At 42.6% G+C, this 25,024-nt stretch overlaps 1 protein-coding gene across 1 annotated transcript in view; it reads right to left on the bottom strand.

The window, feature by feature from the left end:
* The window catches only part of LOC146834707 (uncharacterized), a 293,340-nt gene that overhangs the window by 254,999 nt on the left and 13,317 nt on the right, over positions 1-25,024 (bottom strand). Inside the window, exons 3-4 of the mRNA XM_085602223.1 lie at positions 5,588-5,854; positions 2,297-2,551 (exon numbers count right to left, since the gene is read on the bottom strand). Coding sequence (XP_085458349.1) covers positions 2,297-2,551; positions 5,588-5,854 — 522 coding nt within the window. The remainder of the gene's footprint in view (positions 1-2,296; positions 2,552-5,587; positions 5,855-25,024) is intronic.

The following is a 25,024-nucleotide window of genomic DNA, read 5'->3' as shown; positions in this document are numbered from 1 at the left end:
TCCAGTCCTTTCAAAGTCATTGTGCTTGGGACCTTGAGCATAAGGGACCTACCTGCAACTACTGTGCAGCTGCCCAGACGGCAACCCCCTCCCCGCCCAAGGCGGTAGCACTCTAGAATATTTGATCTTTTTCATTGAGGATAGATATATTCTACCTCTTCAGGTGCCCCAAACCACTCTGTGCCATAAAAACGTTTCGCCACAGTCAATTTCCAATTTGAACTTTATTCAAATGTTTTGTGTTTCCCCTTCATTATGTAGAATGCAAGTGTCTATGAGATTATGACCAAAGCAGGTCTGGTGGCTCGGTGAACTAATGTGCCCCCTGCAGGGGCCTATGTTTGATCTCATGGTTACATGTTCAAATCCCGTCGGTCCATGCAGCTTTTCATCCACCTGAGGTCGATAAATGTAGTACTGTTGGGTGAAAATAAGCCTCTGTTTTTCAGGACCAAGATGCCTAGGGGTGAACGCCGCTTTAAAAATACACGTGATGTTATGAGTTGTGTATAGAAGGGGAGAAGCACAAGAAGCAGTTTGTGAGATGCTTTGGTGAGATCGACCACCCAGGAAGGACACTCAAATAGATTTCTTTGAATTGTTTGAGTGTATGTTGACGGTGTTTTGCAAGCATTTATGTTGCACTGCCGGGGAAGGGTCGGAATCGAGCTCCGCGGAGCCACACACCAGCCAGATCTCAACCCTGGGCGAGGATGGTGGAGTGGAGTGTGCATGCATTAGAGGTGGGCTGTGGGAGGAGGTGGAGGCAGGCTGGGGTCCCTCAGTCTCCACCCACACCACAGAAATGCATTTGTCGGTTGTGTTGTTCGTCTGTTTCTGTGTCACCAGTCTTGTGGTTGTGACTCTTGTCTTGAAGGACTTCACCCCGATCCAGCTCCAACGAGCCCGTTTTCATATTTAGACACACATCTGTGACCTCTGTGCCAAAGAACAGAAGTGTATTCAAAACTCTAGATCAGCCCAGGTAACACTGGTGCACAATACAGAGCCACATCCATTTGGAACCATTTTTATCACTGCTCGTCTTATAGGAAATGTAGCATAAAGCATTTGCTTCATCTTTACTATATAAATATTTCTGCACCAAGGCCAAAATGGAGAAAACTGATTCTGCAACCATTGTAAAAAAAGAATCCTAGTACATTTACTTTTTAGGAGTCGTTTTGCATCTGTCCCTGTATTTTTTAAAACAAATACAGAATGTCCAGGAAATGTTGCAGCTTTTTCTCCGTTAAATATGGTTTTACTGTCCTGGGTTGAAATACATTGCTGTGGTGCCGCGCATCATACATGCTTTCAGATATGACAAAGAGGCACTTTATTGGCATTTCATTTATTCCTTTAAATAAAAGTTCCGATAGCCGACACAAAAATTAAGGGGCATATTCACAAGCCCCTATCGCCACCACAACGCCACTTTCAGTGACGTTGTGATGGCGATAAGGGCCTTGCCTTATTTGCAAGGCAGTGTTAAGCCACTTAACGTGGCTTAACGCTACCTTGTGAATAAGGCCCCCTGTCACGTTGTATTTAGTGTGAAAGGGGCGTGCAGTTGGTGTAGCAGTGGGCGTTCCACCACAACATCCATTGATTTTGACGCTGCCCCCTATTTACAAGGACAGCGTAAATAGGAGGCAGCGTCAAAATTAAGACCAAGTAAATCCTGGTCTTAAAACAGGCGAAACGAAGAGAAATGCTTTAATTCTCCTCGTTTTTGCTTTTAGGCAGCAAACATGGAAAAAGCAAATTGCCATGGTTTGTGTATGTACAGGAAGGTGCCACTTCTTGTACATAAACAAACCTTTTTTTTAAATGTCATTCTGTCACTTTCATTTGTGCTGCATAAAGCACCACACATGAAAGTGAGAGAATTGCATTTAGGATTGTTTATGCGCAGGAAGGGACACCTTCCTACACACACACAATCCTCCCCTGCACACTGACACCCTTGCACTCTGGTGCAAGGGTGCGTGCATTGGTGCTAAGTTGTTAAACTCAGCGCCATCACAGGGGGAAACGCAAGGCTGCACCATATCCTTGTGAATATGATGCAGCCTTGTGTGTCCGAAGTGGTGGAGAGAGGCGTTAAGCCAAGAAGGCTAACGCCGCTCTCCGTCACTTCCTTGTGAATATCCCCCTATATGTGTTAATCACAAACTATGTGCAACATACAGTCAAACGTAAGCTTAACAATCGTATTGCTTTTGAGCAAATGGGGGCCACTGAGTCATGTGTCCACCATGGATCCCAACCACAGCGTGGCCATCATACTTACATGTAAGCACGGTTATCTTCTTGCTGCCCGTACTTGGTCCCGCACTGTTCACAGCATACAAGGTCAGTGTGTAAACGGTGGTGGGCTGCAGACCAATCACGTTGCCGCTCAGTGCGCTGAAGGTGCGGTTGATGGTCGCACTGCCCAATGCCGCCGTTAGGAAGTAGTAGTCCGCCCCTATTTGTGGAGACCATCCTACCGTGATCTGGGTGCTGGATAAGCCGTTTGCCTGGACAATCTGTGGTGTTGCAGGCACTGAAATCAATTCAGAAAAATACAATGTTTAGTCAGTGGAGCCACCCAACCAGTCCAGGATATTGAAAATAACACACAGACTTACACTCCTGACAGTTGTTAATTAGCTAAGGTTTCTGATCATTTAAGTCCTCATTCTAAGTTTTTTTCCAATCTAGGAGTGGGCGTAACTCACGTAATTTGCTGTAGTGTAAGTGCGTGAAATGACAGCAAAATTATGCGGCAGTGGCGGCTTGCCGAGGGAGTGCTACGGGGTGATTAGGCGGGGCAGGGGTAGGGTGGGGGGGGGGTAGTGGACTCGGTCATACGATGGACAGAACTCAGAGTAGCCTTACTCTAAGTCTTGTCCGTCGTAGGTCCAAGTCCACTACCCCCCACCCTGCCGATCCCCCCCCCAGCCCTACCGCTCCACAGCACTCCCCCAGGGCCTGCCACTGTTATGTGGCATCATGCCAAGACCGTAACCCTGCATTGAGCTCTCTTTTCTTTTTTTTTTTTTATTAAACCTTTTATTAAGGTTAACAATGATTCACAGTCCGTTACAGTTAATTAGGCCATAGTATAAGACAGTGCAATCGGTTGCCAATTCCTTTGCCACAAAGAGATCTTCAGAGCTCTCTTTTCTTAGCGCAAAATACCCCCTTGTATTCAAAATAAACCAGAGAATGCATTTTACACTAAGAAAATAGTGCATGGATCCGCCAGCAGCCACTCGCTCTGTTCCTGTGCTCCTGGCTGGGAATTTTTGTCCCAAATTATGCAAAAAGGTATAATCACATTATTTTCAGTAATTTCATATCAAAAAGAGTAATACAATATTACAAAAATTGCTCTGATTACCCGGGTGTAATTACAATTTCATCAGGCCTATTTGATGTCTGCTTTGTATGTAAGCAAGAGATCTGCCCAAATTAGGATTCATCCCATAAATTTCCCTCCCGTCCCCTGGTTTTTGCTAAGGTGAAAGCTGACAGTATTGTTGAGGAGAAAAACCGCATTCACCCGAGTTTTGCACCTTCCCATGAGGAAAACCCATGGTTTTGCTGTTTCCACCTATTCTGAGGGACAGAAGTCTAACTGAGGCAATATACCCGATAAATACCACATCCCACAGTATCAATATTGACTAGATTCAAATGCAACGCACATGCAAAGATGGCTAAATCTAGAAGGTTTTACCAATGACTCGACCGTTCACCCTGCTTTGAGGAGGTGTGCATTTCTGGCATCCTCTCTGCTAGTGTTAGCAGATCGTTTTTGTGAGATACCCAGCCGCGGTCTGTGCAGGTCACAGCGGTGGGGCTGTGTAAGGGGCGATTCCGAGGGACGATGCAGAGGGAAAATTTGTTATTTATTTAATTTTCCCTCTGCATCGTCCCTAGAAATTCCCCCTTACACGGCCCCAACACCCCACTGCTGTTACCTGCAGGGACCATGGCTGGAGAAACCCCATGGGTGGTTGCATGGGAGTTCCCATGTACCACCCATAGAATGGCGCCTAGATGCAAAGTTGAACATAGCTGTACATTGCATAACTTTGGCTAACTTTTCTTGGGTAGTAAATACCACAAAAGTAAGGCAAAGCCAGCACAAAGTGTTAGTAAATCTGGGCCAAAGAGTCTAGGAGCCAGTAAGTATTGATGCCAACTCCATCACTGGGAGACTGAAAGAGCCCGAGCAGCTTGCAGCCAAACAGCAACAGTCCCTTGCGGAGACCATGATGATAAATAAAGAAAAGCCATCGAAGGCCATTGTTGTGCTCTCAAGCAGGATGGGTTCAAGTGCATTCGATTTAATGACCCCTGAGTCGATGAGTGATCCTCCGTTGTACTACTAGGAGATTGCTGAAAGACAAGTCATTCTAAACACAAGGGCATTAGCACTAGGGTTGGGCTCCTTGACACACCCAATAGCAAAATGCTGTGTAGATTTCATTTTAGCTAAATAGTTTGCACATAAATGCAAGTGAAAGGTATTATTGAATTTGCTTTCCTCGTGCAACGTCGTTGTGGCTATCATGAAACCGCGACTGGTTTTTACTTGTGGATGGGTCAATGAGCTAGCCCTAATTGGCACAGACTAATAGATGCACAAATGTTGTTCCAGCTTAAACTGAAGAACAAAGCAATATCGAAAAGAGAGGCAATGATTTTGTAACTCTTTTAGTCTTTGTAAAAGCACAATATATCACTTGACCACTCTTCTTTTCTATTTGCATGATAAAATGTTCAGACATCTATTTCCCTGAGTAAAATATTTGGCTAAATCTATTTTACTCATCATGTCATCTTTCTGGTTAGATACGAGCTCTCTTCCTATGACATGTTTGTAGTACCTACAAATCTAAAGTGCTGATACAGTGAGTGAGTGAGAGCGTGAGAGTGAGTAAGTGAGAGAGTGAGTGAGTGAGTGAATCAGTGAGTGAGCAAAAAACATATAAATTGTTTTTAACGCCTTCGGTGGAACCTAAACACAGTTTTGGACTTAGGAATGCAAAATAAAAATAAAAGTGGGATAGAAAGTTATGTAAGAGTCTTTTTTCCATTTAACATAATGTGGTCATATGATAGTGTGTTGTCCTTGTGAATAATCTAGAAATGGGTCTACAGTTTGGAAATTCATTTAGTTATTTAAAGCTAGCTTCTGTTTTCTGGATGCAATATCTCTAACTCCGCTCTCTAAAATCAGTTGTTTATCAGAAAATTGAATCCAGAAATTGCCCCTGACATAAATATCATGTCCTAAACATTGTTTACAAAAATATTGCCCTCTTGCACGCGTTATTTCTGTTATTGTGAGGCAATATTTTTGTAGAAGATTTTTAGGATGACACAAAATTTATATCAGGCGATATTTTGTAATATTGTGGTACCCTACCCTAAAGTCATCTGTTGTTTTAAACTGATACAGATGAGGTATTAGAAACTCACTTATGAGTAGAGTTGTGTCATTCATGAAATCATAGCGCTCTGAAACATTTACGCAAACTCTCTGGGCACCTATAGGCTTTCGAGAAGATACATTCCTCAAACATACCTGTCAGTCCTTGGGACCATGTAGATGCCAACACCGCACTATTTGACGCGAAGGATTTCAGAGTCACATTATATTGTGTCCCAGCTCGTAACCCCTGAACTAGTCTGGACCTGGTTGATGATGTGGTGTACACGCTCACTGGCGGAATACTGGAATCATTGACGACCCTGAGGTCTAGCATAAAATAGGAAACCAAACTGGTCGACGACACCCAATTACAGTTGAGCTGGGCTGATGTGGGAGACGTCACACTCGTAATTTGAAGGTCTGGGAACAAAAAACAAAAGTATTTTGGATTAGCATTGTTATACAGTTCAGACTATAGATTTTGATAGCAGCGTTTTTGCTCAATCTTAGATCACATTCCTTCCGGGAAATCACCCTGTAGTCCTTGGACGGAATTATTTAATAGAGGTTATTTTGCACAAGACACTTGATTGTTTTTGATTCCTAAAAAATCTTAGAAAATACTTAATATTTCTGCCAGAAAGAAGAGGGCTATCAAATATATATCATAATAAAATACACATGCTGTGCATGCTTTTCTTGGTGCACACTGCTGCCTGAAACTTTCAGGGTGAACTGCAGTTTAAATTATATGTAAATGTGGCACCGAGTTACACTGGTTTCTTTACCCCCACCAGTGAATGGTTGAAGGCAGTCCGTTCTCTGTGATTTGGTGTTTGTACCACTGAATATCGAAGATAGAAATTTTGTCATATAAGAATATTGTGATTTCAAAGACACAAATGTCAAAAGGCAAGTGCATATACAGGAAGTATAGATCCACTATTCCCAACTCCACACCTCTATTAACCTTATATAAATATATATATGTCAGTGCTTTTTTGTTTACATATTTTATTGAGATGTACAGGGAATTTTTTCTATGTCTATTATAGCACGAATCACGTGGTAACAGTTTGTATACACTTGTCACTTTAAGAAAAAATCAAAAACGTATCCTGCCATGTCATGTGATCAAGACTCGGACGAGCCGAAACGTTGTGGCAACAGAGCAATAAAATAACTCTGCACGAAGATTTGTGGTTCGTGTCCGTGTTTGGAGAGATTCAGAACTAATATATATATATATATATATATATATATATATATATATATATATATATATATATATATATATATATCACAAAGTAGGTCTCCTCCATACTAAGCAGACACGAGGAACACAGCGGAGCAAGGTACGGCAGCTTTTAATGAACTGTGTGGCTGACACGTTTCGGTGAGTACCTTAATCAAATGCCGTTAGTTTCTAATTTAACTGCTGCAAAGTCTTGTATATAGTCCTGCCTCTCCTGCAAGTGAATATATATATATATTTTGAAGGTACTTATATGTGGGGTTAGGGATAGAAAATCTATACTTACCTTTCAATATTTCGTTTTCGATACTCCGTCATCGATGTTTCCTTGCCACGAATCTCAGTCTTCGATATTCAGGGGGCACCCATATTGATCTAATGTTGTTGCCTCCAACCTCTGAACGGTTACTTTAAGCTTCCTGCATAGGCTTGAGGTTGTGGGATGTGACTTGAGGTTGGGAGCATCCCTCCGGGAGTCCCTGCTGACTGTATGTCAGTAGTCCTTTGGCACCCAATTCTTCTGTGCTTTGTTTTAAAGTCGCTCTCTAGGGACCAGGAGGGCCTCCGTCAGTTTTGTGTTCTTCCCCTGCTTATAATACCCACTTTTAGATAGACTTCATGGACGCCAGTGGCTAGCCACGTCCACGTTGAGAGTGAGTCTATCGGCTACCATTCAGCAGATGTAAGATATTTAGTACAAAATGCAACAATTATGCCTACTTAGGACTTTCTGCTACAGCCCAATCAAGGTGATAAGAAACATGGACTTTCTTATAGATTCAATGGTAACCCTGATCACTACAGATCAATGTTGTCCACAACTCTTGCTTTATTTTACTTCAAAGTCCCCAGATTACTTTAAATGTTTCACACTTTCTAACAGGCGCACAATGACCACGCCTATGGTTTCTTTTCATTTGGACTTTGGCTGTGATGTGGTTTTTGGTATTCCTGTTCACCTGCTCCACAGGTAACAAGAATGCACGCTCTTGCAGCATGTCTGTCAAGGAAGTGCGCTAATTACCATACCGGAAACGCTACATCATCCACACACTGTAAATCTCTACCCCATACAGGATGCAACACTTAGACAGGATGGGAGGTGCGCCAAGGATCATTTGTGCACCAATTAGACAACGTGTGCACCAAACACCAATAGGATAGCCAGCCTTAATCAGTAAACACTAATTATGCACATGCCCCCAGTAGCACACCGCTAATTGTGAAATCACTAGTCTGTGTCCGAATCTAATAAACCATGGCCATCTGACGTCAATCCAGAGAACACTACATGGACTGCGGAAGGAATCAATAATCCAATTTAAAAAAATCCCACAGTCCAGAAATCATACTGCAAGAAAGGCCCACGTCCAGGGAAAGCTTTGCCCCTCTTTACACCCCAGTCAGAAATCTCCAGTGTACCATAAATACTCAACAAACCTTCAAGAGACTAAAACACTGGGGTAGGTCTGTAGGAATGACATTTTAGGAATTAAATATTAAAAACTGAGGGAGGCATGTAGTAGACATGGCTCTTCTTGGATTGAGCTCCTTCTACCAGGGCCGGCTTTAGGGCGGTGCGTCTTGTGCAGCCGCACCTGCCGCTGACCTTGAGAGGGGTGCTATGTTCAGAAATAACTTTTGGTTTTTCGAAGCACCTGCTGTGTCCCTGTGTGTACAGCGATTTTCAGGCAACAATAAAAAATGCCAAGATAATGCAGGCGATTAATGTTTTTGCTGGAGAAAGATCGAAGTTTTGTCTAATGGCAATTCTGATTCATCATAAAGTAGGACAGAGGGTTAATCACTAGGTATCAGACTTGGCAATTGTCTGTTTGAGCAATAAAGATAACTGGCTAGTCGACATATCAGGCTCAGTAGGGCCCCCATATACAGTTATATACATTTTCACAAACACAACACATTCAATAAAATTGCTTACTAGGTCTATCATACTCATCTTGGTACATTTGCAGAGAGTCTATACATAGATAGGTGTTGCATTGGCCATTATTTGAGCATACCGGACAGTATTGTCTACTTAGATCATTCTGTCTGGCCAGTCGCCCCATTCTCCAATCCTGTTCCTTACCTATTAGATATGCTTGGTACGGGGCCCAACAGTTTTTAGGTCGAATTTTCGGGGGGGGAGTAGCTCGTTAAACGTACCTGAGTGTGTGTTGCGGTTTAGTAGATCTGTGTGCCAGTCCTCTATCTTTGGGATTGGGCCTTTTACCCACCATAGCGCCACACGCCTCTTGGCCAGTAATAAACCAATAGCAACTATAGGTCGGTTGGGTTTCTCGATACTTAGGTCATATCCCAATAGTGCTAGTTTTGGGTCTGGCTCTATTTCTGTACCTACTATAGTTCCCAGCTCCCTAAATAATTCACACCAGTATCATTTATCCCGGGACATAACCAGGCCATTTGCAAGAACCCAGCATTGTCCTCCCAGCACCTCCAGCATCGTGAATCTTCTCGCAGCCCATGCCAATGTTGTCTTTCAGGGGTATAATAAACTCGATGTATAAATTTAAAATGTATGAGCCTGTGTCGCTCATTTAAGGAGACAGATTTGGTTTTAGCACAGCGGTATTGCCAGTTTTGCCAGTCCTTGTCGCTTATGGCCCCCCCCTAAGTCACGCTGCCACTCAAGTCGCACCTTTAGCATCACTGTCCTATGTGCCTCCTGTGCACTTGTGTAAAATCTTGTGATTTATTTACATGGTGTTTCTGTCTGTATCAGTGTTGAGAGTGACCCCGTTGCCTGTGGTTCTAGCATTTCTTCCCCTCGGAGCTCTTGCCATGTGTGTCTAGCACGGTGGTAGTGGTACTTAGCCATCGCTGACATACATGAGCACCGCTCCTAATTCGTGTCCCAGCTACTTACCACCCCATCAATGAAGAAATCGGCCAGTGTGTTTATCCCCAAGTTGCCTAATGCCTTCCTTGCACCACCTTCTTGACCCATTGTAGACCACCGGCACCAGTGCAATGGAACGTGCCGGGAGTACAGCAGTGCTCCAATCCGCCTGCTTAGGACTGAGTGCCACGCCTGTCTTGTAGTCGCCCTGCCTGCTTAGAGTGTGTGCCACGCCTGTCTTGTAGTCGCCCTGCCTGCTTAGGACTGAGTGCCACGCCTGTCTTGTAGTCGCCCTGCCTGCTTAGGAGTGTGCGCCACGCCTGTCTTGTAGTCGCCAGGGAGTCAAAGCCTCCATGCCGTCGGGGCGGGTTACGGAACAGGGTGTGCTGTAGGATGGTCGGGTTCGCAGCCTCCCTCTCCAAATATAAGTGAGGCGTGTTGTGTGGCCCATCTGTACTCATGTATTTAACAAGAGATCCAACCATGGACGTCAATTTCACAAAATGCCTGGGGTAGCGGAAGTGACAATCCATGCTATTCGACCTTTACTTTCACTCACACACTTACAGATACACACACATTCACACCTACAAACATTACGTCACTGTCTCTTGCATAAACACGCTCTCACCTGCAAGCATGCGCACAACACAGATTTAAAAGCAATTTTTACTTACCTAAGCTGCCAGGGAGGGATATATTCCAGATAATTGTACTCCATTTTTATTACACTAACATTGAATAATATAGTATCATTATTTACTATTAGTGTTATAACAAAAGAAAAAAAAGAAAGTGGGGCTCCAACTAACGTCCATAAAAACGAGCTGCCCTTGTATTCCTGGCACAGATTTTGCCATTTCTGACGGCAGGGGTCGCAAAGGTAGTGTCAGGGGTCGCAAGGGGGAAGCCCTTGCAGCTGCAACCCCTGGCAATCCCTAAATGGCGTTCATGGATCCAACAGGGACAGTGAGCAGGACACACTGGAGTGGGGCACGTATATGTACAGAGGGAAATGAAGTCTTCCTCATAAGAGACCTGCCCTACAGTGTACAATGGGCGATAAGTACACGCGGGCGTTACCTGTGCATATTTTCCAGCAATAACTTCTGTACCATTGGGGGTAATATTATTGTTTTTTTTTTTACAAAGACCGAAAACCACACATTAGCACTACTTAATAAGGTGCATAAGTTTGAGTATAATACTTACATTTATACAATAGAAAGCTGTTTTGACGTAAAGAGATATATTAAGTTACACTTAATGTGTAATGTACACTTTTTTGTGAATAAGTGTGAATAACTGTTTTTAAGGTTTATACTCTCTAAGAGGATTTTGTCATATATGACCTCAATATCCAATGAATTTGATCTGGAAATAAATGTGATTGCTTCCAGGCGGGTTTGTTGGAATGCCTTTGCAACAGAAATATTGTCTACAGTACAATAGTGTCCCAGTCACTGACAAACACGTTGTTCCCTGAAAATAAAGCCACCTTTCATTGAACATCCCTTTCACTGGCAGGTGACATGATACTCGGTTCAACAATGCTATGCCAGAGTCATTTAAACCAATAAAGCTGTATTATTTTCAGCCATGACGGATTTCCTGGAAGCTATGAAATAGGCCACTAACCTAGAAATAATTAATTCACTGTTTAAACGCCTTACAGTACATAATGACTGCCTAAGGACTGTAATTTTATGTGGGTGGAAAATACATTCAAATGTTTTTTTTTTCTCGCTTTTGCTAAGTACTTCCTGTGAAGCGGCTCCTGTCCACCAAACTCGGTGACCGCCGTGTTCTCTACAAAGTGCCTCCTTATACTTCTTGATCTCCCCTCAGCATTCGACACGGTCAAACATAACAGCATGATTCACCTCCTAGAGTCAGGATGGGGATATCTGGGCCCATTGCTAAATGGGTTGCGCCATTCCTTCAGAACAGAACTCAAAAAATAAAAGTCAATCAAACCCTCTACAACATTCCTCTGGTCTCGATCGGAGTACGTCAAGGATCCACACTCTCACCTACTCTATTCAATCTGTTCATGGAACCCCTCACCGAAATTCTAAAGCACACTTATATTCATTACCACATGTTTGCTGATGATACACAATTATACTTGGAAAAATCATCACCTGAGGCTGTTAATACTCTCAACTGCACCCTGCTGAAAACCCAACAATGGTTATCCTGCAACCACCTCATGCTCAATGCACTCAAAACAGAATTCCTGTTGATCGCCCCCACAACCACTCTGCCCCATAGATGAATGGCTCAAACAACTTACAGCTCTCAATTGAGCCCCCAACACCATTGACGTCATTAGGTCACCTTATATAACATTGGACAAATACCGGAATATGAAAGATCATATCAGCGCAACCAACAGAGGAGCCAACTACCAAATAAACATGCTAAGGATAATCAAACCTTTCTTGCCCCTGATACCTTTCATTTGGCATTCCAATTCCTAGTTATTTGCCTATTAGATATGGGAGTGCCACTCTTGCAGGTCTTCCCAAAACAAGGCTAGCTCAACTAAGGGCCATGCTAAACTCGGCGCTAGGCTCGTCACTGGATCTAGAAAATTTGATCACATCACCCCAGATCTAAAACTTTGAGAATTGGCTCCCGTTCGAAGCAAGGATCCAGCTGAAAATAGCCTGCATGACACATAAGGCCCTCCACCACAACACCCCCGTCTATCTGACCAATAATCATGAATTGTCGGGACAGCGGTTCCTTAAGAAGCAGCAACTCTTTATTGATGAAACCGCAGAATCTCAGCAAATAGAAAACGTACACCTGCTCCTTCTTCATCTTAGCCCAAAGAATTTAGAACGTATTGCCACCCACAATCAGGTATAACTCTTCAACGACCTCCTTCAGAAAAGAAGTGAAAAGGCTTTTGATAAACAAATTAGTCTAATAACAACCCTTAAGAACTCAACTGGACTGTGCTCATGATGATCCCTCCGTATCATGAATCTACCTAATCGATAGTGACTTTGTAGTTGTTCTGTTTGCTTATTTGTAACAATTTTCTTTCTCATTCTACAATTCTACAATCCTCAAATAAATAAAGAAAGGTATTTCAGAACACTGAAAGATATGTGCTAGGGCTGTTCCCCTCAAAATGGCTATGCCAGAAAGCATTACGTCATTCTAAGGCTTGGCTCTCTCTAGAACTTGGATCTGTATTTTAATCTTCACGGTGTTATTCCATGCAGGTTTCTTTATGTATCCAGCATAGGTCTTCACCAAATTGTAGATTAACATTCGATAAGGGAGATTGTAACATAATTTAAAAGTCTCATTGACTCACATCCAAATAAGATTTGTTTCGCACAACAAGGCCCCGATTTTGAGTTTGGCAGGGATGTTAATATGTTTAGAGCTGACAGAGTACCCTCTCTGCAAAAATGAAGGTCTGCCCGCCTCATTTAGAGTTGGACGGCTCTTGTGTATATCAATGGCTAAGACTGCTCAGTCTCTGCCACCAACATACGCCTCCAATAGCTTGACAGAGTATGGGCTGTCATAGGTTGTGTCATTTGTCTTTTTAGAGTGGGCAGAACAATGACAGGTTTTAACTGTCTGTCACCACTAGGTAGAACCTGGCTGTAAGGAGCATTGAAAACTGCAGAGTTACCACCACACCATGGAAGAAAACTACTATGGCAAGTGGGTTTACAAAAATAAAATCCTACTTTGAGATTTTGTTTTTGGAAACAAAAAAAACGTTGAGGGTTTTTCATGATGAAGGAGCTATCCATCAATCTTTCAATGCATTGATAGGCACCACCAAGACAGCCGTTCCTGCCAATCCAAGTGACGTCCGCTGGTAAAGCAGACATCTCTAAATGTAGTGGGCAAATTACCCTCAGCATGCTGGTAGAAAAGTACTCCACCATGCCAATAGTTAATACTCCGTCCACCAAACTCTAAGGCTCTGACTACGCTAATGGGCAGTAGGACTGCTGCCTGCCATCGTGTCGGTCAGGAGACCGACCGACAAGCAGGCAGCAGTCTGACTGCCCAATTATGATGCAGCCACTGGGTTGGCGGTCAGAAAAGTCTTCTTTAACATGGCGGTTTGTGCTGCGGCCCTGGAAAGGTTGTTGGTGGCAGTCGTCCAACATTGTAACTATCAAGAATAAAAGACAAGGGAGACCCTATTCACAAGAAACCAGGGTAGTATACGTGTAAGTAGAAACAACGGTTCCTGTGGGTTAATATAGTAAATAATGATACTGCTTGTGTGCACAATCGCAATAAAGAATGGTTTGGTCGGTATCCAAAGGAGAAAAAAGGTATACACCTTAAATTTCTGGTAATAATAATCGCTATTTTTGTATAAAATATTGCAATCAACAAAGCAATAGTGCTTCGTATCCCCAGTAAACATGGAAACTAAAGCATTTGTGACATATTTGTGACATAAACACTTGGTTTCCAATATTTTGTAAAGTCGATCATCATAACTGATATGTAATATGAACAGCGTCTTTATACAATAACAGGCGCTGTTAGAGGGTTCACTTTAATTTTTGTCGACTGCATTTCAACCCCTTATGTAATTTGGAGTCTCTTCTAGACCTAGAGATGTAGGGACATCTGAGGCAAAGGTAGTCTATCAGCGTGAAGAACGTGCACTCCAAGGAAGTGAAAAATGAAAGGAACCGTTGTTTCTGCTTAAACAACATTGTAACCAGGCCATAAATGGGGTCCCAGGTTTGCACCATGCTAGGACTTTGTTGCCTTATTTTGAGGTGTGCCGAAGGAAAAGATCCAGTGTTTTTATGGTTATAAAAGTGGAGTCCAGTGTACACTGCATGCATAGTCATGAAAAAGATGCAGTAGGTGCCTAGATAAAAGTTAGGACGTGAAAACATAAACTTTGTTCAAACACCTATGGGTTAATTTGATGAAACAATTGAGAAAGAGTTTGTATTGGCCACATTGTCTATGTTTTGTGAGGGTTTCAGAGGACAAAATAGTTCTCTGCTAGACTGGTTGTTCTCGCATTTCCTACTTTGATCAAGTTACCATACTACAGACAATGGTGCTCTAACAAACTATTGTGTTGTTATTATGGACATGCACTATCTTGACTCCACACTGCTGACTACCAACATATTGTCGAGGTATTTACGATTTGGAGTTCACAATAGTAAATTATACTTCCTGACATATGCTTGCCTTAACAATGTGTCGATATTCTGGAGTTGATGCATATGGAAGCCAATATTGCTGATCTCGATATTTTGATATAAGCTAGCACTTAGAGCTTCATGATCAGGACGATTAATCATTGTTGATATAGTGTGATTAGATCCCTTTTTTGAGCCTTCCTTCAACCATTCATGATGCCAGTGTGGGCTATTTCAACTCCAGTAGAATCTGCTTGTGTTTTGGTTTGTGAATAGAAGATCACTTAGTGTCAGGCTTTCTCTCACCCTTCCCACCGTTCGCTTCTCTGTGCAACCATTTAAGATGCCCAGGCACTTACAATATGGATATAAATTAAAATGTATTCTCAAAATTAAATCTTTTTAACCATTTTACCTAAAAAATATTTCCTCCATCTACAAGATAAAGAAAAACAATCAAGCAACGTCTCTTATTTGCATGCTTAACAGAGTAAAAACATGCTGACAGCATGCCACACACATGACTTTCTTGGGGTACTATCCCTATCAAAGGACACAGAAGAATATTTACCAGTAGAATCGACTTACTAGATACTGGATGACATTACATACACACAGAGTGGAAGAGCATGCAAGTGTCCAAAGGATGCTTGTTGGAGGAAACAATTTGCACTGATACATAGGTTTCAAGGAACAAATTGTTGTTGTAGTATGATTTGTGCCTTAGGGGTTCCATCTAATATCATAAAGAAATCACCTATTAGCCCTAAAGAAGTTTAAAGGAAACAAATCGGATTAGATTCAGAGAAGAAAGAGTGTGTACAGGCTGCAAGCAACTTTTACAACTAAAGGATTTTTCTCAACTACCGCACAGGATCGTCTTGTATTTTGCCTCATAAATGTTGAAGAAAATTTAGCTTACTTATCTATTATTTGAATACTTTTCATTTTCTAACAGTTGACACCATTGAGTTTATTCATGCTTCCTTTTCAAGGTGAGTCCACAGCAACAATCCTAAGAATCTTGGGTCTCAGCCCATTGAAGTCATAAAAAAGATATATTTAGCTAAAGACATTTCTACTGTAATGTGTGGGGCAGGGATGTGGGGGTTGCCGGCGATAGATCCTCTACAACGGTTTAAGGACTGTTTTTATAAAAGGTTACCGGCCCTTGCTGGTAACTGTTCAAATTGTAAGTGCCATACTGAACTGGATGCTCCTTACCTCTCCGATGTTGTGCGATCAGCTCCTACTCTATTATGGCACTCAATCTGCAGGAGGGCAGCGGTTAACTTGACCCAAAGTATTGTCAGGGGTTCTTTAAACCTGGACTACGCATACAAGATTGTTTGGTTACAATACGTGAATAATACATTGAGGTGTCTGGGTTTAAATGAGATATATGAAAACCCATCCAGCTGCATGTCTATCTCCAAGACGAGAATCAAGGAAATCTTGGGTGGAGATAAGTTGGTCACAATCCCATGTAAGGCTGTACCAAACATCTCCCGTCATTACACCGGTTGAATACTCGTATTTAATGTATGTGATGAACCCTCAACATCGGTTTATTTTAGGGAGATTCCAGTTTAATTACATTCTTCTGATGATGGGTTTTCCAAGTAATATGTATCCAGTAGATGATTTGTCAGCCTGCGTCTGTGATGGTAGGTCAGTCCAATCTGACCTTCATATATTGTTTTTTTTGTTGTTTTAATAAGATACTAAGAAAGAGGTACATTCTACCTCTTTTGCGTGGATACAATTTGGGGCAATGCCGAGCAGCACTTTATTTCATTAAAAAACTTGTTGACCCTTTTGTATGTTATGCAACAAACTCACACCTATGGTCCTCACTAAAATGCAGGCGAACTCATACTGATTGGGAGTTGGGAGCACAGATTTGATGTGATTATAATACTAATCTTGATGGCACTATGTAATTTGCATACTTTTGGGATTTTTGTATTACGCTTGTTACTCAAAATTCCCCAAATTATGCCATTATGCCATTTTGAACAATTATGCACCTATCCTGATATAGATTTCCTGGGAACAACACAGAGGGACAATAGAAAGTGAGCAGCTGTTGTTTGCAGTGCTCTTGTTTAAATTCATCCTTTTTCCAAATATTGCCATGAGGATGCATTTCATGCTAAAACAAAGCATGAAATGATGGATTTACATTGTGCATAATTATGCATAATTTCACGTAATTTTGACATACTTTGGCATTATTATGTGAAAGCACATTATACAAAATTTCACACACCCCTCATCTTATGCTCCAAATAAGCAACAGCTCTGTACAAATATATATTTCCTGATAGCAGTAAGCCATTGTCATTCAATAATTTCAGTACACCTCTAATTGTCAGATCATGTTCCTCTCCTGTGGGAAAAGTCATTGTTATTTAATAACAACACTTTATCAGCACTATTGAGAATTAGCGTGAACCCTATTTTTCTCTGATTGCTACAACCCAAAACAGAAGGTCCATTTTTCACATAACATATAATTTTCCTTCACTTTCTTTCCCTCTAAATTTGAATTTCACTACTCAATACCCACTGATGGGTCAGGGTTTACGAGTAAAGCTCTTAGGGGCATATTAACAAGGCGGCGATAAGAAATTATCGCCGCTTTTGCGGACGTTTTCGGCCGAAAAGCGGCGATAATTTTATCGCTTTATCAGCAAAGACACCCTATCGAGCGTTTCGCTGATTTATTGCCCCTTACAACAACGCCCAGCTTTGCATATCTAATGAGATGCAAAGTGGGCGTTCTGTGCCAGAATAACTGGAGAAATGTCGCTAACCGACATTCCTCCAATTATCAAGCTGCACGCAAACAAGCAGAACGATAAGAAAAGTAGCGCTAACCACAGTTATCGCTACTTTCCTTACGCCTGCTTGTGATCTGACTTAGCTATATAATCCAATGGGAGGTGGATTACATGGCTAAGACCACCCTGCCCTATCAGCAAGGTATCGCTGGTCGCAGTGTGATTATCGCTGGATTTCCAGCGATAATCACAATGTTTTCCAGCTAACGCATGGATTCCTATCGCTTGGGAGATAAGCGTTGCTGATAGCACGCTATCTCCGCGATAGAATCCAGGGTTAGCCTGCGATAACTATCCTCGCGCTAAAAGCGCTGAGCGATAATTATCGCAGGCCCTTGCTGATATGCCCCTTAGTGTCTATTAAAGAAGGTATTTAATCCTTCCCTAAAACACTTTCAAATTTGTTCGACCATACTGAGTGCTGGTCTAGGGAGAGCCAGGATTTGCCACTATATCCGTGGGTACACCTCCCAGAATGATTGAGCACACTGGTTTGTTCCTTGAGCTAGTACTAAGGCCTATGACATTTGTTTCTATGCTTAATACTACATCAGTATTATAATCTAATACTGATGAAACGTCTGAAATGTTGACAATACATTTCACTGTAGGATTGTTCTTTTTCTCCTGACACAGTCTGCCAAAGTGCCCAATAATGCCACAATTTGAGCAGCATTGTTTTACTGCAGGACGTTTCAAGTTTATCATGTGCGAAATGGTCTTTGCTGCTGCATCTTTAGCATCCAATTGTCTTGTGATTTCGCCTCTCGTTTAATGAAGTTTAGGTTTGTTGGCTGTCGATGCTAAATTGTCAGCAGTCGATTAAAGTGACCTTACTCACTGCTTTTCTTCTCAGAACTTGCTAGTTCCAGCATCCATCTTCAACCTGCCCATCATTCCTTAAAATGGTATTACAAGCATTAATTTTAATGCAGTGACATAATAAGTAACACAGCAGCACTCTGATTTCGCTATGTCCCTTTGGAGGAGAGATCATTACCATTTATTAAGATTCTCTGCTTTGTTTCTATTGATGGTGTTGAGGTTAAACTTACTTCTGTTGCAGAGGTTATGTTTGTAATCTGCAGTTGTTTATTGAGCTTTTTTTTAAAATAATTTCCAATTCTTCTTTGATAGAACTGGCTCAAATTGGAGCTGGTAAGTGGAATTTTGAAGAGCCTGCTTAGTTTGATTGGACGGCATATTCTCCAGTGAATTTAGAGTTACAGCAAATTGAACAGTACTTGCATTTACTTTCAAAGAATATTGCTGATTCTTTAATACATTCTTTGATTTCATCATCCTAAATACCAAAACAGTTATTAGGCTTCAAGCATGTTGCTCCTATTGAGATACTTTGTGATAGTATTGAATTCTGCAATTCATGATGTAAGTTGGTTCCCTGTGCATTCCAGCCTTTTTTGAAGATGGTCACTCACTTTATTCTTAAGAGTGGTTGTTGGTAGTATTTCTTAAGTCATTAATTAATATTCCAGTAATTTGGGAAAACCCACCGCAACGCCCATTGAACATCTCCTGCGCGCAGAGTAAGGCGATGCAGCAATTTGCGCTGCGTCACCTTACTCATGATTTATGAGGCCAGTCAAAGCCACGCAGGGTGGCTTTGCGCCGCTTCATAAATCTTTATGACAACCCTGCGTCAGGCATGTACCACATTACGTGGAACAAAAGTGAGGCAGGGGTCTTATAATGAAGCCCCTCATTACCATAACCAACACTCTACACCGGTTTGCAGCATTTTGTAACGTAAACCTGGCTCAGTGCATTGATAAATTTGGGTCATGATCTAGTCTTCCTTAATTAAATGCTCCTCTGCGCCTTTAAAGATAGCGATTTTTTACCTCCTCTGACGCTGTTGCTATTTTCCTATAAAGCCTTGAAGAAAACTTAGGGTGAGGAGTTGGCCTAACGGCTAGGGCGGCCGACCTCGGACCCGGGGAACTGGGTTCGAGTCTCGGCAATGACGCTGAACATCCTGTGATTCTGGGCAAATCACTTAATCTCCCTATGCCTAACAAAAAAAATTAAAAAAATGTATGTGTCCTCATGTAATGTAACTGGTGCTATGTAAAGTGCTCTGATACCTGATTCGGGTCAAGTTTGTGCTATATAAAACTCTGTAAAATAAATTAAAAAAATACTTAGGGTCATATGTACAAGCCCCTATCGCCACCTCAACGTCACCTATAGTGACATTGTGGTGATGATAGGGGCTGCGCCTTATGTACAAGGCAGCGTTAAGCCACTTAACCTGGCTTAAAGCTGCCTTGTACATAAGGCACCCTTTCACGCTATGGTTAGCGTGCAGTGGGTGTTGTGGTGGGCGTTCCACCGCAACACCCATTCATTTTGACGCTGCCCCCCATGTACAAAGGTGGCGTACATAGGAGGCAGCATAAAAATTAAGACAAGGAAAACCCTGGTCTTATTGTGGCAAAACAAGGAGTATTGCATTATTTCTCCTCGTGTTTGCTTCTTCCATGTGTGCTGCCTTGTGCAGCACACATGGAAAAAGCAAAATGCCATGGATTGTTTATGTACAGGTAGGTATCCCTTCCTGAACATAAACAAACTTTTTAAAAAATGCCATTTTGAAACTTTCATGTGTGCTGCATGAAGCAGCAGGCAAGAAAGTTACAAAATGGCATTTAAGGATTGTTTATGTGTAGGAAGGGACACCTTCCTGCACATAAACAATCCTCCCCTGCACGCAGGAACCCTTGCACTATGGTGCAAGGGTGCCTGCGTTGGCGCTAAGTTGCTAAACTTAGCACCATCGCAGCGGGGAAACGCAAGGCTGCACCACATTCTTGTAAATATGGCGCAGCCTTGCGTTTCAGAAGTGGCGGAGCGTGGCGGTAAGCCCAGGAGTCTAACAAGACGCTTCGCCACTTCATTGTACATATGGCCCTTAGTATTAGCATGCTAGCTGCTAAGTTCGAAATGTTCTCATTTTCCTTGAGACTTTTCTTCAAGCAAATTGATTTGCTGCCACTAGATGGCTCTAGCGTTCTGTTGTTGAAACGCTAGTCTCTTTTTCTTAGAAAGCAATACATCTGCTTTGTGTCTCTGACGGTGTCGCAAGATGACCGACATCTTAGCGACTCCGGATTTTCCCGCGGTGGCTGGCTAAGGATCACCTTTCTGAACAGTATGGGCTGCCATCCGTGATCCAACCATGCCCACGGGACCCCGTTTTAGTCACAGCCTCCTTGCTTTGTGGGGCTTTGTCTGATCATGTTTGCCAAAATAATTTTTTTTGTTTCCACACTGGCAGCTTGTGTTCACCGCCAAGTTCTGAAGTCAGTGATTGCTCAGGTGAATGCAACATATAAAGTCTGGGGGGCATATGTACAAGCCCCTATCGGCACGGGAACATCACGTTTTGTGACATTCCCGTGGCGATAGGGGCCCTGTCTTAACTTAACATGGCTTAACGCTGCCTTTTACACAAGGCATAGAGTGAAAGGGGCGTGCAGTGGGTGTTGTGGTGGGCGTTCCACCGCAACACTCATTGTATTTGACGCTGCCCCCTATGTACAAGGGTGGCGTTGGTAGGAGGCAGCACCAAAATTAAGACCTGGAAAATCCTAGTCTTGAATTGGTGAAACAAGGAGAAATGCATTATTTCTCCTCGTTTGTACTTTTTCCATGTGTGCTGCCCTGTGCAGCACACATGGAAAAAGCAAAATGCCATGGTTTATTTATGCACAGGAAGGTGTCCCTTTCTGTACATAAACAAACCTTTTTAAACAATGCCATTTTGTAACTTTCATGTATGCTGCATGAAGCAGCACACATGAAAGTTACAAAATGGCATTTTAGGATTGTTTTTGTGCAGGAAGGAACACTGTCCTACACATAACCAATCCTCCCCTGCACACAGACACCCTTGCACTCTGGTGCAAGGGTGCCTGCGTTGGCGCTAAGTTGTTAAACTAAGCGCCATTGCAGGGGGAAACGCAAGGCTGCACCACATTCTTGTAAATATGGTGCAGCCTTGCGTTTCCGAAGTGGCGGAGCGTGTCATTAAGCCCAGGAGGCTAACGACACGCTCCGCCACTTCATTGTACATATCCCCCTGGATTTCCTTGTGTATGGAACGGCGTATGAGGGTGTCTACCTGGTCTGGGTGTGCTGTCCTTTTTAAAACCCCTATTCTGTGAACGTTCACTCTCTGGTCATTTGTGTCTGTTTTGGGTTCTTCACTGGGACAAGATACTCTGCTAAAGTGTTGCTTCTGTCTCGCGGTCTGAAGCATTTAATTTTCCTTTGTGTTACTAATCTTTCTTTTAAATTTGTCCCTGGTGCCTCTTATCTGTCTTTGAAATTAGCCTATATATTTACTTTGTTAGGTAGTAGTTTCTGCTGGTGCGAATTTGCTGTTTTTCTATGTGACAGTGGCTAGGATCTGCTGTGGCTCCCTAGGGATTGTTGTCTCACTTGGTTAAATTGTGGAGTTTTGGGTTGAAAAGTTTCTTGGGGTATGATCAGGAATATTAAGGTCTCTTTTTCGATGCCACTTTGTAGTGGGGGTTATCCAGTTGTGCTCCACAGGTATTATTGCAGAGCAGCAGGTGCATACTTTTTTTTTGTTAGGCTGGTGCTCCAATTAATATATCTTTGAGTGTAAGCAGGATCTCGGAACTCGCGACTGGAGCAGATGAACAATTTGACAATTCCGTTGAATTACTTGTGTCCAGAGTTTAATTTGGGATCAAACATTGTGCAGCATGTTTAATAATATCCCACTCAACGAGTACAGCAGTGCTGTACAGTGCAGCATATATGCAAAGCTGGGAACATGTGAAGAGTTGTAAAACTTGCTCTATTGATGCACCTGCCTCGGGGAGGCATAGTTTCCAGATAGGGATTTGCGTCAAAACCCAAGGGTGGTTGTATGAGAATGTATCATCCATGGTGCATTTTGTTTGATACAAAGTAGCGCACTACTTTGTATTAGTTTAAGAAATTTCACAATGCAAATTCCAATTTGCATTAAGTAAATCCCACCACATCACTTTGCACCAGGTTTGTATCACAAAAGTAACACAAACTGTTGGTAAATCTGCACCTGTGTGTTTTGGTCTGACGCAATCACAGTCTGTCATGAACATGAACAGAGATGTGCTTTGGGCCAACTCCTTTCAGCCATTGGTTGTGTTGGGTCAGTGCAAACACCACTGAACTGTGACGAAAATCCTCCCATGTGTGATAGCCACCCCGTCTTTTTGTGGAAGTGCAGTCATCTTGCGTGTGGAATTTCCCTTAACAATCCAAGGATGTTGCATTCAATTCTGAGAGTCCCCTCGATTAAGAGTGGAGCTGTGTCATCACATGCAGCAATCTTACTTGAAGAGATTCCAATCACATGTGCTCTGCCACCCTACGTGAGTTCCAGGACTCATCCTGCCTACGCCCTCCAGCAGCCCCATAGGGCACCAGTGACCTCCATCATCTACGCCTACATGCCGCGATTGGTCAATGGCTCCATTTCAGTGGTCCTCGTCTTTCTTTGATGATTAAAGCTCAGGTGAGTGCCTGCACAGTGCTTCCAGCTGGGGGAGACACTGGTAGGGAGTGAACAGGTGTGAACTTTGCCAACAGCATGAGCGGGCACTTGGTGGCAGCAACTTTCCAACAGCAGAGATATCTCCCGGTCATGCAACAGACAACGCGATCCTGTTCTCCCAGAGTAAGAGAGTCAGAGACTAGTGCCCACCCCCTCTGAGGGAGTCAAGGTGGGACGTGTGGGGCCTCTAATGGCCATGCTGGATGGCACGTCTGCCACCACTCGAGACCGAAAAGATAACACCACCACTGCTGTGACAGGCACAGTGTGATTTGTGCTGAGTCCTGAAATGTACAGGCGGCGCTAACACCCTTATGAAGTGTTAACTTTACATTTATGCCAATGCGCAATCACCCCTCATTCTGGCTCGGCTCCAGCCCTGCTGTCACTGCCTCTGCATAGTGTCATGTTTGCCCTATTGCTGCCATCTCTTGCACGGTGTCACCCCAAGTGTGACAGAGCGGCTCAGCACTTGTAGATGGGGACTGTTTATATGCCCTTCAGCTATTCGTTTCCTTCTCGGACAGGAGCTTTGATCAAACATTGGCAAACCAATTGGTCTTTTATGTGCAAACTGCACACACACAAGCATAGGCATGCACAAATGCAGTTTGATTGTGTTAGTACTTAAAAGCCAGACATACTGTCTTTGATAATGCTTGTTTGCCTTCATGGGGTAGAAGGCAAATCTACTTGCCATCTGCCCAACTTCATGGCCCCCCTATCGAGACTTTACCAACGCTACTCATTCATTCGAATCATTTGGCGTCAGCCATTTTCTAGTTTTCTCATTGTAAATTGAACTGTGTGAACATATGGACTGAAATGAAGGGTGACACTGAGAAAGGTGAGATCTTAAGAGAGCAAACTAATGCCCCTTCAAACTGGCACTGAATGGGGTGCCTTCTACCTCGGATTTATTTTAAGGATGTGTTTAATGATTCAGAATTTTTGCTCATGTAGTGCACGTCACGTGACAGAGACTAAGAGGCATGCTGTCTGCAATCATGTCTCAATGTGCCTCTGCTGAGTACATGGTTGGCACATGTAGATCCTTCCTAGACCATTGTGGGCATCTGTCTGCATACATCACTGTATCAAAATCCTTACCCAGACACAGTGGAATGAAACAGTGGAAGCAAGCGCCTTGTGTTAGCACTAACATTACCAAACATTGAGGAAAACACCCTGTACTCAGAAGACTGTGACATGTAAATACCCAGTAATCTACCAGCGTCAATACAATGTTTATTATCTTATCTTGTGCGGCTTGTATGGCATACAACACATTAAAGCACAATGCAGGACTTACCACATATTTTGTACCCTGCATTTCTTTACCACAAACATACTTTTACAACGTAGGCCTTTACCACGAAATTGGTAAGTATTAATAAGGTAACTTCATATACACATATATATTATAATTTATATTTTTGGGGGAGACCCCACAAACCACCCCCTTTTTAGTTACCAATACCCACCCTTACACCCTAGAAACCCTAAAAATACTCCTACTACTCAATACCTTTACTGATCCCTGAATCATTAAGCTCTAAAAATACCCTTACCCAACCCTAAATCCTAAAAAACACCTTTACACCTGATACCCCTACCCACCCATAAACCCTAAAAATACCCTTACCACCTTTTGCCTCTACCCATTCCTAGACCCTTAAATACCTTTCCAAACTATACCCCTACCTATCCCAAAACCACTACACAACCTTAAATCTAAAACCTCCACCCAACCCTACACCTAAAACCTTAAATCTATCTATCCATCTATCCATCTATCCATCTATCTATCTATCTATCTATCTATCTATCTATCTATCTATCTATCTATCTATCTATCTATCTATCTA

This window comes from Triturus cristatus, chromosome 4_2, assembly GCF_964204655.1.
Source record: "Triturus cristatus chromosome 4_2, aTriCri1.1, whole genome shotgun sequence".
Taxonomy (NCBI): domain Eukaryota; kingdom Metazoa; phylum Chordata; class Amphibia; order Caudata; family Salamandridae; genus Triturus; species Triturus cristatus.
This window is presented reverse-complemented; position numbering and strand designations above follow the sequence as displayed.